Here is a 15,766-nt window from a genome sequence, read left to right as displayed (position 1 = left end):
GCCATGTTGTCATTATCATGTGATCTAAGAGCGTCAGTTACGTTACTTCACTGCCATTCATAAATTCTGTGGCCTCGTGGGATAGTATGTGTTAACCATATGCATACTTCAGAATCTCATCGGAAGTAGGCTAGGTCAACCGGGTACTTACTCTTTAATGAGGAATTCAGACATAGCCTAGGCTACTTCTTTTGTCACATACTATTTTTGCGGAAGTTTGTGATTTCGGGACAGCCTGTAAAAATACAGTTAGCACACAACAACAGAGTCATAAAAGGAATCTTCCTGACGTTTATTTGCAGGCTGCATGTTTGATACTAGTATCTAAGACAAAATTATTAGTGCTGTCAAATCAATGAATCGCGATTTATCGCACCTAACATAAAAGTTTATATATATATAGGCTACTGTATATATAGGCCTAGGCACACACACACACACACACACACACACACACACACACACACACACACACACTGCGATTGATCGTAATTTGACAGCACAAAAAATATCACTTAAATGTAAAGTTGATTTTTACCTTTTCTGAAGATTTGTCATCATCACAATGCGAGAGTATAATGTTGTGGGTTGTTGCCCAGGCGTTGCTATGTGTTTGCTATTTTGTTCATGGTTGCTATGGGGGATTGCTTGGTGCTTTCAGGAAGTTAAAGTGATTCTGTTCAAAAATGCATGTGCAATAGTGATTTACTGGCTATATTTCCACCTGTATTTGCTTGGTAGGTGAGAAAACCTACACACAAATCCCCCAAAGTGTTGCTGTTGTTTGTATGTGTGTGTGTAAAGCAGAATTTAGTGTGTGGGTAATACAGGAGGACAGGGTTGTGTGTTGCTCATAAACGAGTTCGTCTTCTCTACTCCGTCTCTGTATGGGAAAGCCTTATTGAACATCACACGCATTCCCCCTACAGTTTATAGCTGAAATCAGCACCTTTTAGAATAACCATCTATTCTGCTCTCGCTGGATGGACAGACCCAGAGAGAGGAGAGGAGGAATGAGAGTGAGAGAGAGAGTAGGATCTCCCTTATTTTCTGTTATCTATCTGAACTGAGAACAGTAAATTGATTGGGTCTGACATGATACCGCTATAGTGACCAGGTGTTAATATAGGCCTATTTCGAGCACACAATTACATTTTCAAAGCACTATTGAATTTTTATTTTTATTTCCCTCCTAAAATGTTCTGCAAATCATAAATCATTCTGCCGATCCAAATGCATGTTTAGATGAAAACACAATTTTTGAGATTCAACTTAAAAAAAAAAAAAAAATACTGATACAGTGCGATGCCATTTTAATATTTGCATAATGAATTAAGGCTAACACACCAAGAACGAAAACTATAAAGATAACTATATTAGTGTCCACAGTCCACAGCAGCAGACGATATTGTTCTGTTTATTCTGAGCACGTGCTTGTCTGTTGCTTTATCCTTTAAATGCTCGAGCTCGTTACAGCAGGATTCTGATTGGCTGTATATTCTTGGGTTTTCTCCGGTCAATTTTTTACCGGTCCAATCAGCGAACAGAGGGAGTGGCTGAGAACGATGACGTTGAGGTTGTGCGCTAGTTTGAGTCGGCATACGTCACGACCAAACGTTAGCGATTGGTTATGGCAGATCCAGAGTGGCTCTGGCCAGATCCATAGTTTTAAACTTTAACAGAGTACCCGCCTTCAAGGAAGTTAATGCATAGAAAAAAATGCATAGACCAATGCATAGACCAAAGAGTCTTAAAGGGAGAGTTCACCCAAAAATTAACATTCTGTCAGTAATCACTCACCCGCATGTTGTTCCAACCCCGTAAGACTTTCGTTCATTTTCGGAACACAAATTAAATCTGAGATATCTCACTGCTCTAAAGGCTTCTATTGTAATTGAAACTTGCCGGCCCAGAAAGTTAGTAAAAAAATCGTTAAAAATAGTCCAGGTGACTACGGTGTATTCATCAACTATTCGTTTTCTTCTGTGTGGGCCTCTGAGTGAGTTCACATAGTGTAGCAGCGCTTCTGAGCTGTACGTCAGAACGTAGGCTCACTATTGGCCAACACTGGTCAGTGTGTGATGCTGGCCAATAGTGAGCCTACGTTCTGACGTACAACCCAGAAGCGCTGTGCTGTTACACTACAACATGAACTCACTCAGAGGCCCACACAGAAGAAAATGAATAGTTGAATAAAGTCGTTATTTTTGTGTGTTTTTTTTTTGCGCACAAAAAGTATTCTCGTCGCTTGATAAACTTAAGGCTGAGCCACTGTTGTCACTTGGACTATTTTAACGATGTCTTTACTAACTTTTCTGGGCTGGCAAGTTTTATTTACAATAGAAGCCTATGGAGGAGTGAGACTCAGATTTAATAAAAAATATCTTGATTTGTGTTCCGAAGATGAACAAAAGTCTTTCGGGGTTGGAACAACACGAGGGTGAGTAATTACCAACAGAATTTTCATTTTTGGGTGAACTAACCCTTTAATCCGCCACTGGTCCTTGGTGTAACCGGCTACAGTTGACCTCTCTCTTACATTGTGTGGATTCTATATCTTTGCGCATGTAGGCCTTATTGATGATTACAACATGTGCATTTTTTTCAGGAAATGTGAATGAACTTTTAATTGTCAACATTTCTTTCCATCCACACTTTAATGTCTTGTGCATTTTGACATTCCTGTTGTTTCGTGGCCCTTGTTCAGATAACCAACACAGTTACATCTCCCTCCATCTCCTCCCCTCCCCTAGCTCTCTCTCTGCCCTTGAGTTTTTCTATTACCTTGTGGAAAGCACCTCGCCTGGCATGACAAGCGCAGCGGATTGACACTAAATCAGAAATCAACGCTAGAGCTCAGCATGAAGGTCACACTCGCTCACACACTCGTCTCTATCTGAGAACACGCGCGATTCGCTCATCTGTGAGTGTGTGGGCCTGTATTCTCTCTCTCTCTCTCTCTCTCTCTCTCTCTCTCTCTCTCTCTCTCTCTCTCTCTCTCTCTCTCTCTCTCTCTGTGTGTGTGTGTGTCTGTCGAAGGGTCACACGGGCCCTGTGGGATTTGAGAGGGGCCACATCTCTGTAAGGTGAAGTGATGGTAATCCTCAAATAATTACTCAACATACACACTGAGTCCATCACTCTCACTCTTTTGAAGACCTGAGGCAGAATGTCGCCAGAGAGAAAGGCTTAGGCCTTTAATCAATTTATTTGATTATTCAGTTGCTGCGATACTGTAGCCAAATGCCATACTGTTGCCTTTATGCGTGTGAATAATACATTTGGGAAGAGATCATAGACATTTATGCTCGCATATACTGAATCTAATCCCTGGAGCTGTGGATAACCTCGTTAGACTCAGTTCACAGGCGTGCACGGCCTCCACAACAGGGGTTGAGTTGGTTGGTTCATACTGCCATCTAGCGGTTCCGTGATGAACCACAAGAACAGCAATATTTATAATAATAATAATAATAATAATACAGGGCTAAAACATATTTAAGTTAAATTACTCTTACAGGAAAAAGTACACATAGTATTTCAGATAATGTTTTGTTTTATATATATATATAAACCATCAATACATTGTAAAATAACAATAATATTGTGTACAAAATATTTAGATTTTGTAATAAACCATAATGCCAGCAATACAATTCAGAATAATTATGATTATTATGATGTTAAAATACAACAAATAATAATTTAAAGCATAATAAAATTATCTACAAGAGTTTAGCTTGCAGAATTTTTTTTTTTTTTTACATAAACACAATATCACAGATTGCTGCTTCATTTGTTTTAAATTGAGACAGTTTCATCTAGAAACCAACTTGCAGCGAATGATCAAATGTAGACCTTCGGTGTTTTTCACTTCGAAAAAAACGTGGGTCACGTGTGTCCCCTTGAAGCTTCCGTAGTTAGTCACATGAGTTCGCAGATTGTTTATAGTGAGCAGCTGATATGTTGCTGTCATATAGCAGAGATAAATGTGGTCGAAAATGCTCTCAGAGTGATAAAAGATGATTTTATATGAACGTTCCCAAACATCGACAGTGATTTGACTCCTTTATCCGGTGTAACTGAAGTGTTTTTTTGGATCGAAAGCAGAACCGGAGCAGAACTGACACACTGTATCATTCGCGTCCTGTCAGTCAAATCTCGCTACATTGTTTCGATGTGTCACAGTTGTAAATACACTCCTATAGAGATTCCGTTGACGCGACTGATTTCGTGTTGTAATAAAGAATATCAACAGAACGCAGCGCGCGTCTCCGCCAGGCGGTTTCGCAACATGCAGAGACACTGATTTGTCTTATTATTTATTTGTATTCAAATCCGTTCGTTTGCATGTACAATCAGTTGTCTTTTTAAAAGCCCAGCATGCTGCGATGGATTCTGGGGGGTCGAGAGGCGCTGGGGACTGTGGAGGTGAGTACAAGAAGACACAATAAACCACAGACACAGTAGATGGGCATTCTATGACACTGCTGTCTTTTTAATTTCTCTTTAAGATTACATAGAGAATGCTTATAAAGTACCATCTATCAATATATGTAGAGATACAACTATGCCAGGATTGACAGTTCAGACTTGCTAGTACTTGGCTTGCATACATAAAGTCCATAAAGTTTATTAAAGAACAACGTTTTTCATCAAATATCCGTTCAGTGATGCAGTAGGCCCATTACAAGCGATATATATATATATATATATATATATATATATATATATATATATATATATATATATATATATATATATATATATATATAATACACTTACAGTAGGCCTACTGGTCAAAAGTTTGGAAAAATTTAGTTTTTTTTTTTTTTTGAAAGAAGTCTCTTAACCTAAAAACAGTAATACTGTGAAATATTATTACAATTTAAATTAACTGGTTTCTGTTGTAATATATTTTAAAATGTAATTTACTCCAGTGATCAAAGCTGAATTTTCAGCATCATTACTCCAGTCTTGTGTCACATGATCCTTCAGAAATCAGTATAATATGAGGATGTGATGCTCAAGAAACATTTCTGATTATTATCAATGTTGAAAACAGTTGTGCTGCTTCATAGTTTGTTGGAAGCTGTGCTTTTTTGAGGCTCTTATAATGAATAGAACATTCAAAAGAACAGCATTTATTATAAATATTACTTTTTATAATATTTATTAAATTCATATTTTTTTACTGTCTTTTTAATACATTTTATATATATATCTAAATATATATATCTAAAATATTACTTACCCCAAACTTTTTTTATGGAAGTGTACCATGAGTTAAAAAAAGCAGCTAAATCTGCTTTCAACATTGATAATAAAAATAACAATAATAAATGCTCTTAGAATGCATTCTGAAGGATCATGTGACACTAAAATAATGGCTTCTGAAAATTCAGCTTTACATCACAGAATAAATTATATTTTAAAATATATTACAACGGAAACCATTTTTTAAAATTAATATTTAACAATCATACTTTTTACTGTATTTTTGATCAAATAAACGCAACCTTGGTGAGATTACTTTCAAAAACATTAAAACCTTAACTTTTGACCCAGTGTGTTTTATTTAATAATACAGTATAGAACAGTTAGGCTGGACAAAAAAAGAGTAAAGGTAAAAGCTGTTATAAAAGTCACAAAAACTCCAGTTCTGTAGCATAACCCATGTCCATTTTGTTGCCATTATTGACCAATAAGCAGCAGATAGAAGCCAGTCTCAGTGTCCAGTTCTCTTAAAGACAGGCCGACGCAGTCCAGCAAACAGCAGTCATTTCTGCACATTCTCTGCTAGATTGAAGCAATGATTCGTTTGTCTATTATATTCTCTCCGTGGGCAGAAGAGCGCGGCGCTGTTCATTGGGGAGGAACAGCCCAAAAACTGTTTCACGGAGATGCAGGTGCTGAAAGGACACTTTGACATTGTTCGATTTCTGGTGCAGATTGATGACTTAAGGTAAGCAATCCTCTTCTTCTGCCTCTGACCAGTGATTGACAGCTAAGACCGAGTCAGATCCTCTCCGAAAGCACACTCACAGAGCGTGACAAGAGCTTAATCATCAGAGCTTCAGGGAGTTAGGTGTGTGTGCACTCCGACACACACATGATACTGGTGTCCGTCGGCTCTGGGCCCGTCCGCATTAACCGCTTTTAAAAAGCTCATGTATATCCAAACTCACAGCGCAGGGCAGCGTGTGTGTGTCACGGCTGGCTGGTCCTGTAGGAGTGGTTCAGGTGAGGGCAGTGTGTGTGTGTTACGGCTGGCTGGTCCTGCTGATCTGGGTTCAGTATGGAGTGGTTCAGGTGAGGGCAGTGTGTGTGTGTCACGGCTGGCTGGTCCTGTAGGAGTGGTTCAGGTGAGGGCAGTGTGCAGAACGTCACTGATTGCTTTTAGAGTCCCGAGTCCTGTTTCTCTTCTACCAAGCCCTTTCGTACTTCCTGTCTCATCCCTTTATCATAGTTTCATTCTCCTGTTCTTCCTGCAGACAATTCCTTTCTGAGCTCGAGAGGTCAAAGGTGACCTCAGCATTTGTTAAGATCCAATCAGAAGAGAAGAACTGTCCTAGTGCATGCTTTTTATGCGGTTGCACTATTTCACAGCACTGTTTCGCATGTACGTACTATGTACTTATTGTAGTAATGACACTAACTAGGTACTAGCCCTGAACCTAACCTTAATCCATGTAGTGTGTTACCTTACATTACTCAAGTACATCGAAAGTGCGTGTACTGTAAAATAAAGTGCTACTGTGACGTTTGGTATATTTTGTGCTTTAAGGTTTGCTTTATTGAACTACTCCACTAGTTACTGCAGATTAAGTGTGTGTGTTCTGTGGTTGCCAGGTTTGCATCCGCTGGAGACGACGGTCTGGTGCTGGTCTGGAATGTTGAGGTGAGCAGAACTGAACTTCTGAAATATGCTAATCATATGTTAATGATAGGGTTGTTAATGATATGGTAAATACATGAAATAGGTTAGATCCACCAGCCTGGTGCTGGTTGATTGTCTTTTGGCATAAATAGTATAATAATAACTAATATTAATAATAATACTGCCAATAATAATATTATTTAATATTAGTACTAATAATAATTAGTGCTGTCAAATTGCTTAATTGCGATTAATTGCATCTAACATAAAAGTTTGTTTACTTAATATATATGTGTGTGTGTATTATCATTGTGTATATGTATGTATATATATATATATATATATATATATATATATATATATATATAAAATATATTATTTATATATATATTTTATATGTCTGTGTGCGTATAAACTAGACACACACACAGACATATATATATATATATACACACACACACACACACACACACATATATCAATTAATGTATGTTAGATGCGATTAATCGCAATTAATCGATTTGATAGCACTCATATATATATATTCACAATATTGAGTTTGATGTATTCATATTTTGCAACAGTTTGGTGAGTGTGTTTTTCTGTGGAAAGTGAAAAAGAAACAGAATTTGTGTGTGTGTGTGTGTGTTTCAGACTGGTGATTGTTTGTTGGAGTTGCGCGGCCATACACAGCAGATCACTGCAATGACATCATACACCATCATCAGAGGTGGAAACACACACACAGCGCTCATTACAGCATCATCAGACCGAACACTCAGTGTATCCTTTTATACACCCACCAGCTGCTGAAGTGTGTGTGTGTGTGTGTGTGTGTGTGTGTTGATGGTTGTCCTTAATTCTACAGCAGTTATGGGATCCAGATTCAGGAAACCGAGTGCAGAATATATCTGATCTCCAGTCCTCTGTGAAGGTACAGTACGTGTACCGTGTGTGTGGCCACCTTCCTGTTTCAGTGTGCTGATGGTTTGATTTGTGTGTGTGTAAACAGGTCTGTTCCTCTTTCAGTGTGTGTAGGTGGATTCTGTGTGTTTGCTCACTGATTGATGTGTGTGTTTTTCAGTGTTTGCTGGTGTTGGATCGCTTGGACGTGTGGCTCTCGGGTGGAAATGAACTGTGTGTTTGGAACAGAGACTTTGAGCTGCAGTGTAAAACGGTCCATCACAGTGATGAAGGTACACACACACACACACACACACACACACACACACACACACACACACACACACACACACACACACACACACACACACACACACACACACACACACATAAATGTATGAATACAGGAACTTCTTTCAAAGATCAGAAACTCTCTATAAAACACAAGAATTACCAAAATAATTGTTTTTAAACTACTTTCAAATGTCTCTTATGCTCACCAAGGCTTCATTTTTAAAATCTAAAATCTAGTAAACAAATATTATTACTATAAAATAACTGTTTTCTATTTTATTACACTAAAGCTGAGTTTTGAGCATCATTCCTCCAGTCTTCAGTGTCACATGATCCTTCAGAAATCATGCTAATATATACTAAGAGCTGTGCTGCTTAATATTTTAGTGAAAACCATGAGAGATTCAGATTTTCAGGATTTCCATATGAATAAAAAGATAATTTGAATAGAAATTATTGTGTAGCACTATAAATGTCTTTACTGTCAATTTTGATCAATTAAATGCATTCTTGCTGAATAAAAGTAATAATTTCTTTCCAATAATAATAATAAAAAAATCTTACTGACCCAAAACTTTTGAACAGTATATGTACAGTGTATTTAAATAAAATAGTTTTAATAAATGCTCTGCTTCATTCTGAAGGAATCTCAGCCATGCTGGAGCTCCCGAAGAACTTCATTGCAGCTGCCATGGATAAAGAGATTGGTAACTGAAAAATCATTTTTCAAGATGTTGAATACCTAAAAAAAAAAAAAAGAATGGTACTTGTATTTTATAGTTTAGTTCAGTTTAAACATGAGTAGTAAAAACGTTTTATGTTGTAGCTGCAGCAATTTTTATTGTCACGTTTGCTTGTAGTTAAATGAATGATTTGCGATGTTTCAGTGATTTTTAAGTTGAACCTGTCTGGCTCAGACATTGTGGTCATGGCCATGCGTCATCTAGCTGACCATCGGGACACCATCCATTCTCTCATCAACATCAACGGTGAGACATCTGATGCTAATCGCTCCTATTTTCACACATTAAGATGGTTTTGTATCTACTAGCAGCTATCGTTGTGTTTAGTGATGCTTACTGTTCATCTCAGACGGCTTGTTTGCGAGTGGCTCTCATATCGGTGAGCTCATCGTCTGGGATTCAGTTGATTGGACGATCCAGGCGTATGAGCAGATTGTGTGGGAGGAGCCAGCAGTAGACAACCAATCAGAGGTCAGACTGACTCAACAGAAACCGATCGAGAAGTCCATTCAGCACATGAGCTCAGACGGAGAGGTAAAGGAGCGTCTAGAACCTGACATTCCATTATAAATGGAGAAAATGCATTTATGAGTGATGATTGTATCAGTTTATAGTGGCAGCTGTAGGCAGTGGGCTGTATGTTTATAATGTGCCGATGAAGAGCGTGGTGGCGTACAGGAAGATCGCCCATGACTCCAATGTCTTGCACACCATGCTGCAGAAGGACGGGTATGAAAGGCACGCGATACTTTCTCCAAAGCATCTTTCGTGAAGCATTCGAGTAAAGCAGAGTGTGTGATGTGTGTTTAGGCGCCTGATGTCGTGCTCCGAGGACGGCAGTGTGAGGATGTGGGAGTTACAGGACCTCCCCCTTCCTGCTGAACCCGCCTCCTCAGGTGAGCAGGACACGCCCCCTTTCACAGGCCACGCCCCTCTGTCCTTTACATCCGTCCGCTTTCCTCTTTCCATCACAACCCACGTCCTTCCTTCCCTCTTTCTGAAACTGATCCAGATGTTCTCATGTCATCATTCATCTCGCCATCCTGTGCAGAGGATGTGTGTGTTTACACGTGTGTGTCGAAATTATTAACCGAGAGACATCCAGAACGACCACCGATATTTAAAAGGAAGAAAAACTGCTTTGTATTTTTCTGATGTTCTTCAGTTGCCCATTATTAATTTGCTTTTAATAATAAATGATAGTATATAATGTTACACTATTTATATTTATTACTCAGGAATACTTGATTCTGATTGGTCTATTGCAGCAATTGTAATTTTGAGATAATGTCTAGATGACTATATTGCTTTTATAACTTAAATATACATTTAATATTATAATATTTTACTTATAATGGTAACACACTTTACAATAAGATTAGTTAACATGAACTAAAAATTAACAATACTTCTATAGCATTTATTAATTTTTAGTTAATGTTAATTTCATTATTTACACATTTTTTAAATCAAAAGTTGTGAAGCTGTGAACTAACATGAACATGAATGTATTTATTAACTAACGTTAACAAAAATGTTAACAATATGACTGAAAACAGAAGCTTGTAGGTTTCTTTTAAAGTGTATGAATCATAATGATTTTTCATGATCATGAGGTCAGTGTATTTTTCGAGTGGTTTGGCCAATAAATATGTTTGCTTTCTTTCAGGGTTTTTTGGCATGTTTGGCACTTTTGGCCGGTCCAGTAAACACTCATGCCCTCCTGTCCCGAAACTCCCAGAAGTCCCTGGCCTGCGCTCGCTGGAACTGAACGGCGATCTGATTGGTCACTCGGGAGCTGTGCAGGTACAGTATACATGTGGGTAATGTGATTATGAGTGTAGAAACAGTGTCTCATTAGGAGTCATTGATCCCGGACGGAGCAGAGAATCGGTTTGACCTGCAGTTTAATTCAACTTTCTGACAGAGTGAAGGATGTGATCTACATGCAAGTCAACTTGCGCATTGATCACCTGACATATAGTCTGCTCCACCAGCACACCCGTCACATTAGCATTATGTTATTAAGTCAATATTTCAATAAACTTCAAGTTTTATTATTTGCTTATCTTAAAGTGATTTAGGCATGCATATAAAAACAAGAGGGGTGAGTAATTGATGACTGTTCTTTTAAGATATGTTCAATGTCACAGGATTTATTTTTTTTTACTTGAAATATACACATATTTTACCTATAAAGCCTTTCTCTGACTATGAAAACGTTAGCTTGGCAGTGGAGGCTAACAGGAGCAGATTTGACAGTGGCATTTTTAACCCTGAAACAGAAACGTCAGGAGAAAGAGGATGAGAGGGGTGGAGGACAGGAAAAGAGGCGAATTGAGACTTCATCTAATGACTTACACTTCTATTATTAGTTCTGTGTATAAAGTTTAAGAATGTTCCAGTTCCTGTGGCTGCTAGAGATTTGGCTCCAGCAATGCCAAGGTCACGGGTTCAGCTCTCAGGGAACTCGCATACAATGTTAAAAAAAACGATTACATTTTTGCCTTGAATCTACACGGCATCGTATGAATGCAGACACTTTTAGTCACGTAAGCTGGATTTCATGCACCTTGGGTCATTTTCTGTCGTGTTTTTTTGTCTTTAGATTAAAATATCCTTTATTTTATTGTCATTTGTTAAGTTCGGGTTACTTAGGATTTCTTACTCAGTATTTTTGTCTCGCTTTCCAGTACAAATAAACTTTCTTAAATAAAGATGTTTACTTGAGAAGCAAAATGACTGAAAAATGGATCAAGATGAAGTGTTTATACTTAAAACAAGAACAAATCTGCCAATGGGGTCAGAAAAATAATCTTGTTTTTCCTTAGAAGTACACGTTTTTTTTTTAACCTATTGGTATTAGATATTTGTTCTTGTTTAATCATTCATTTTAAAACATTTTTTTTTTAATTTCTTCATTTAGAATTTTTTGATATTTGTACTGAAAAAAGATAAAAATACTAAGAAAGATAATAAGTTATTTGGTGCATAATCTAATTTTAGTTGTGGTGAAATGTCAAACCAAATATTCAAACGTGCCAACTCTTTCTGCTTTAGTTTTACTCACTGTAAGTTATGTGAAAACATGAGTATTTTATGAAGTGACGATTTTGTATGAATTACGACGTGATTCGTGTGGAAACTTACGATTTTTAGAAAGCACGTAAGCATGAAGATCCAGCCCTAAACCTAACCATCAGTGGGCATATTGAAATCATAATGAATTCACGAATTAGCCACTAAAACATTAAATAGTGTGTTGGAAAGAACTTATACAACCTGATGAATTTTTGTACCTTTAACCCAGAATATGTCACTCAGTTTATGAATCACAAAAATAGAACAAAAATGAATTTATCCACCTACTTTTTTCCAACGCGGAAGCCATCTGTGAATGTGTGCAAACCAGTGTTTATAACTACGTAAGAAATACTAGTTTGCAATATCAAGCAGCATAACAAGCTGTTTTGTAGGCTATAGCTAAAAATAACTGAAAGCGGAAGCCAGGCGGTCACCATGATTTTGCCAAGACTTGTTCCTGGATCGACATATTTTGTTGAGCTGGAACAAATTTCCTGTCCTAAAATGTAGACCTAACCCTATCCCTACACAAGTCATCCTTAACACTGATGTAGAAGCACCTAACCCTGCTTTTAAGCCTAAACTTGACAAAACTGTAAACTCAAATCTGATTGGTTGATTGGAATGTTGTCCCAGGAGAATCAAGGAACACGTTGCACTTGGTGAGAAACATTCAAGTTACAAAAGGCAGCGCCCGCTCTCACGTTAAGAGTAATGTGGATATGTCATGTAACTAAAGGATCATTTAATGGCTTGTGTTCCAGATGTTCCTGAGTTTTAAGGAGAAGGCTCTGGTCACCTGCTCCACGGATCATCTGCTCATCGTGTGGAAAGATGGAGAGATGCAGTCTCAACTCCGCAGCCTCGCCGTCTTCCAGAAACTGGAGGAAAACCAGGAACTGTGATCTGTCCTGCAAACATTTCCCACATCATCTTCAGGTCGTGTTTTAAATCTGAACACCTTTCTTTGCCTTACTAACCGTCTGCAAAGCCATGTCACATCAGTGTTTTAACTTCTAATTGTTTTAGTATGACACAATGTTGTGATTTTAATTTGTTGGTTTTAAACAAGTGTCTTATAGGAAACTTCTGTTGATTTGTATATACCGTACTGTGTGATTGATGAGTGTCATTTTAAAACTGATTTTTTAAAAGTGCAATGGTAACACTTTACAATCGTCTTATTTGTTAACATTAGTTAATGCATTCGCTAATATGAATTAACAATGAGCATGATCATTTTGTGACAGCATATATTCACTTTTGTTAATGTTAATTTATACAGTTGTTCATGTTAGTTCACAGTGGATTAACTAATGCATACAACTTTTGATTTTAATGTATTAGTATATGTTGAAATGAACAATATATATATATATATATATATATATGTAGAAGTATTGCTAATTTTTGGTTGATGTTAACTAATGTTAAATGAAACCAAAACAGTGAAGAGTTGTCAATGTGATTTTGAATACCTCTTGAATGTACGCTTCTGTATTTCTGACGAAAGTGCAGTTGATTAAAGCTTGGTGTGTCCATGTAAAATCAGATCACAAACACGTTATTGCAAATGTTTATTTTTTTGTGTGTGTCACAAACACAATGGTTTCAGAGTTGGAGCAAAATCTCTAAACGACAGCAGATGTAGAGACAGAATCAAACAGAAACAAAGCAAACAGACGTTTTATGCAGTTTTTTTGTACAACTGACAATAATTATAAAAAAAAAATCCTTCGACAAAGCAACCTGTTGAATGACACGTGACCACTTTTACTTTTAGTGATGTATTTGTTCAATAAAAAATAGTTAATATACATTTGCGCAAGAAAATATGCTAGTGTGCATTCCCAGTACTTCAAAAATACAGTAATTGGCACAGAACCTGCACCCGTCGATACAGTTCACGCTCGCTAATCGCCCAGGCTGCGTCTCATCCGGTCCTCCGCGCAAGACCCGCCCCTGGCTATGATGTCACTGTGAGGTCATAATGGTGTGCCAATAAGAGAGCCCTTTGATCGTGAGGGTGAAGTGTGAAGGATGAGACTTTGAAAATATTCACAACAACGTTCAATATGTGACCATGGACTAATCCGTCATGAATATTTCACCTTTTTTAATACTTTAGGTAGTTAAGTAAAGTTAGTAAGGTAGTAAAGTATGCTGTACTGACAGTAGCTATGTTTCCATCCGGTTGTAAATTTAACATAAAAAAAAACTGGGTTTTGGGAACGCAATCATGTGATCCTTCTGAGAGGGAATTAAACCAAATCATTCGGATGACAGACATTTGGCTCAGGCGTTTCAGAACGACCAAACTAACATTTGAGCTGCTGTGCGATGCAATTGGTCCACTGGTTATTTCAGTTATCCAATCACATCACCTGTTGAAGCAAAGTTACGTGAGTTTGTTGTTGCACATCGAAGGATTTATTTGGTAAATCTGTTTCCATCATAGTTTTATGCATAAAAATAGGTGGATGGAAACACAGCTAGTTAGTGATAATGGACGGAGCATGAGTGCTTCCCATGAGCCTGAGCGTTGAGATTCTCTGAATCTGAAATAAGACGCAGCTAAAATTAAAAGTGAGTCTTTTGGGTGAACCTATAAAATAACAGCAACCATCTCTAATTAAAGAAATATTTAAGCTCAAGTTCTCAACAGACCTGATGTCATAATATTGACTTCAAAGCTAAAATAATTGTGACTTATCCCTCTCTTAAAAAAAAAGGAAGGATCGTTAAATTATGCAGTCCAGAAATCAACCGCAAAAATCACATCATCACAGAAGCTCATCCACCTTAGAAATTAGTTCCAGCTTTAAAATCATGACTTTAATATTACAACAATAATATGATTAATTATAATAAATGTATTTAAAAAATATATAATAAATCATAAATATGAGCTTTGTGTTTCTGATTTTACACCCTCTACTGTAACTGTGATATTTGCGCTGCTTTTTAAAAATAAAAGAAGATAAAACATTTTTTTTTACAGAGGGATTAGTCAAAATGATTTTCTATTGTATTCGAAATTATGCCCCAAATACTGTTGATAAATCTTGTACTGAATCCAGACTGTCTTTACGCACATCATCACTAAACATTCAACAACAAAGCCACCAGTAACTCACTTATCCAACAACCTCCGGAACAACTAATAATCCTCGTGTTTATATCACAATGGAGCTTTGAAATGAAACAATCACATGGTCACGTCATATTTGAAATCTGCTGTAGAATCTCATCATCAGTGTTGCGTGAATGAGGACCGGTTTAACCCACCACGTGTCTATAACAGAGATTAAGGCATCAGCTTCAGTTTGCTCTCTACACTCGACATATTCATATTAATATCTTTAAAAGAGTCCATACAAATTCATAGTCAAAACATCTGACCTTCCCTGGTTACGTTTTATACTTCAAATGACCTATAAAGCCTGAGTGTGACAATGCAATGACATGTTGTGTTACTGAGCGGGATAATGCAGGCCTACAGGAGACAGGAAGAGAGAGGATGAGCGGGGTGGAGGACAGGAAAAGAGGGAATAGACACATCATCTTCTGACCTACACTTCCATTATTAGTTCTAGTACTGTATGTTCTATGGCTTATCTCTGTCGGCTCCAAACCCAGATCAAGACTCGTCTGAGAGGATCGAAAATCTCCACTGGAATTTGTTCATCGTGCAAATTTCATTTGAACCATGTCATTAGATTTCTGCACTACAGGATGTCAAAACGGATCAAATTTACCATTACACAATAAAAGAGAGCATGTCCTGTCCGTAAATTGGCCACATTTGTGAACTCTACCAGTCAAAAGTTTGGACACACCTACTTATTCTTTATTTTTTACA

At 37.4% G+C, this 15,766-nt stretch overlaps 1 protein-coding gene across 1 annotated transcript; it reads left to right on the top strand.

Moving 5' to 3' along the window:
- Nucleotides 1-3,907: 3,907 nt before the first annotated feature.
- Nucleotides 3,908-13,461, top strand: wdr41 (WD repeat domain 41). Its single transcript, XM_079586309.1, has 13 exons — nucleotides 3,908-4,431; nucleotides 5,850-5,965; nucleotides 6,853-6,901; nucleotides 7,535-7,663; nucleotides 7,752-7,814; nucleotides 7,965-8,076; nucleotides 8,722-8,784; nucleotides 8,965-9,066; nucleotides 9,170-9,354; nucleotides 9,428-9,549; nucleotides 9,631-9,716; nucleotides 10,490-10,626; nucleotides 12,669-13,461. Exons 1-13 carry the CDS (start codon nucleotides 4,384-4,386, stop codon nucleotides 12,807-12,809), a joined length of 1,353 nt encoding a protein of 450 aa, XP_079442435.1. The 5' UTR covers nucleotides 3,908-4,383; the 3' UTR covers nucleotides 12,810-13,461.
- The last annotated feature ends 2,305 nt before the right edge of the window (nucleotides 13,462-15,766 follow it).

The sequence above is a fragment of the Phoxinus phoxinus genome, assembly GCF_949152265.1.
Source record: "Phoxinus phoxinus genome assembly, chromosome: 17".
NCBI lineage: Eukaryota > Metazoa > Chordata > Actinopteri > Cypriniformes > Leuciscidae > Phoxinus > Phoxinus phoxinus.
Note: the sequence above shows the minus strand (reverse complement) of the source record. Positions and strands in the feature narration are given on the sequence as shown.

Coding starts and splice junctions, on each gene's coding strand:
- wdr41 (XM_079586309.1), top strand. CDS start 4,384: ATGCTGCGATGGATTCTGGGGGGTCGAGAGGCGCTGGGGACTGTGGAG. Junction 7,664..7,751: donor CATCAGACCGAACACTCAGT/GTATCCTTTTAT, acceptor ATTCTACAGCAG/TTATGGGATCCAGATTCAGG. Junction 7,815..7,964: donor ATCTCCAGTCCTCTGTGAAG/GTACAGTACGTG, acceptor TGTGTTTTTCAG/TGTTTGCTGGTGTTGGATCG.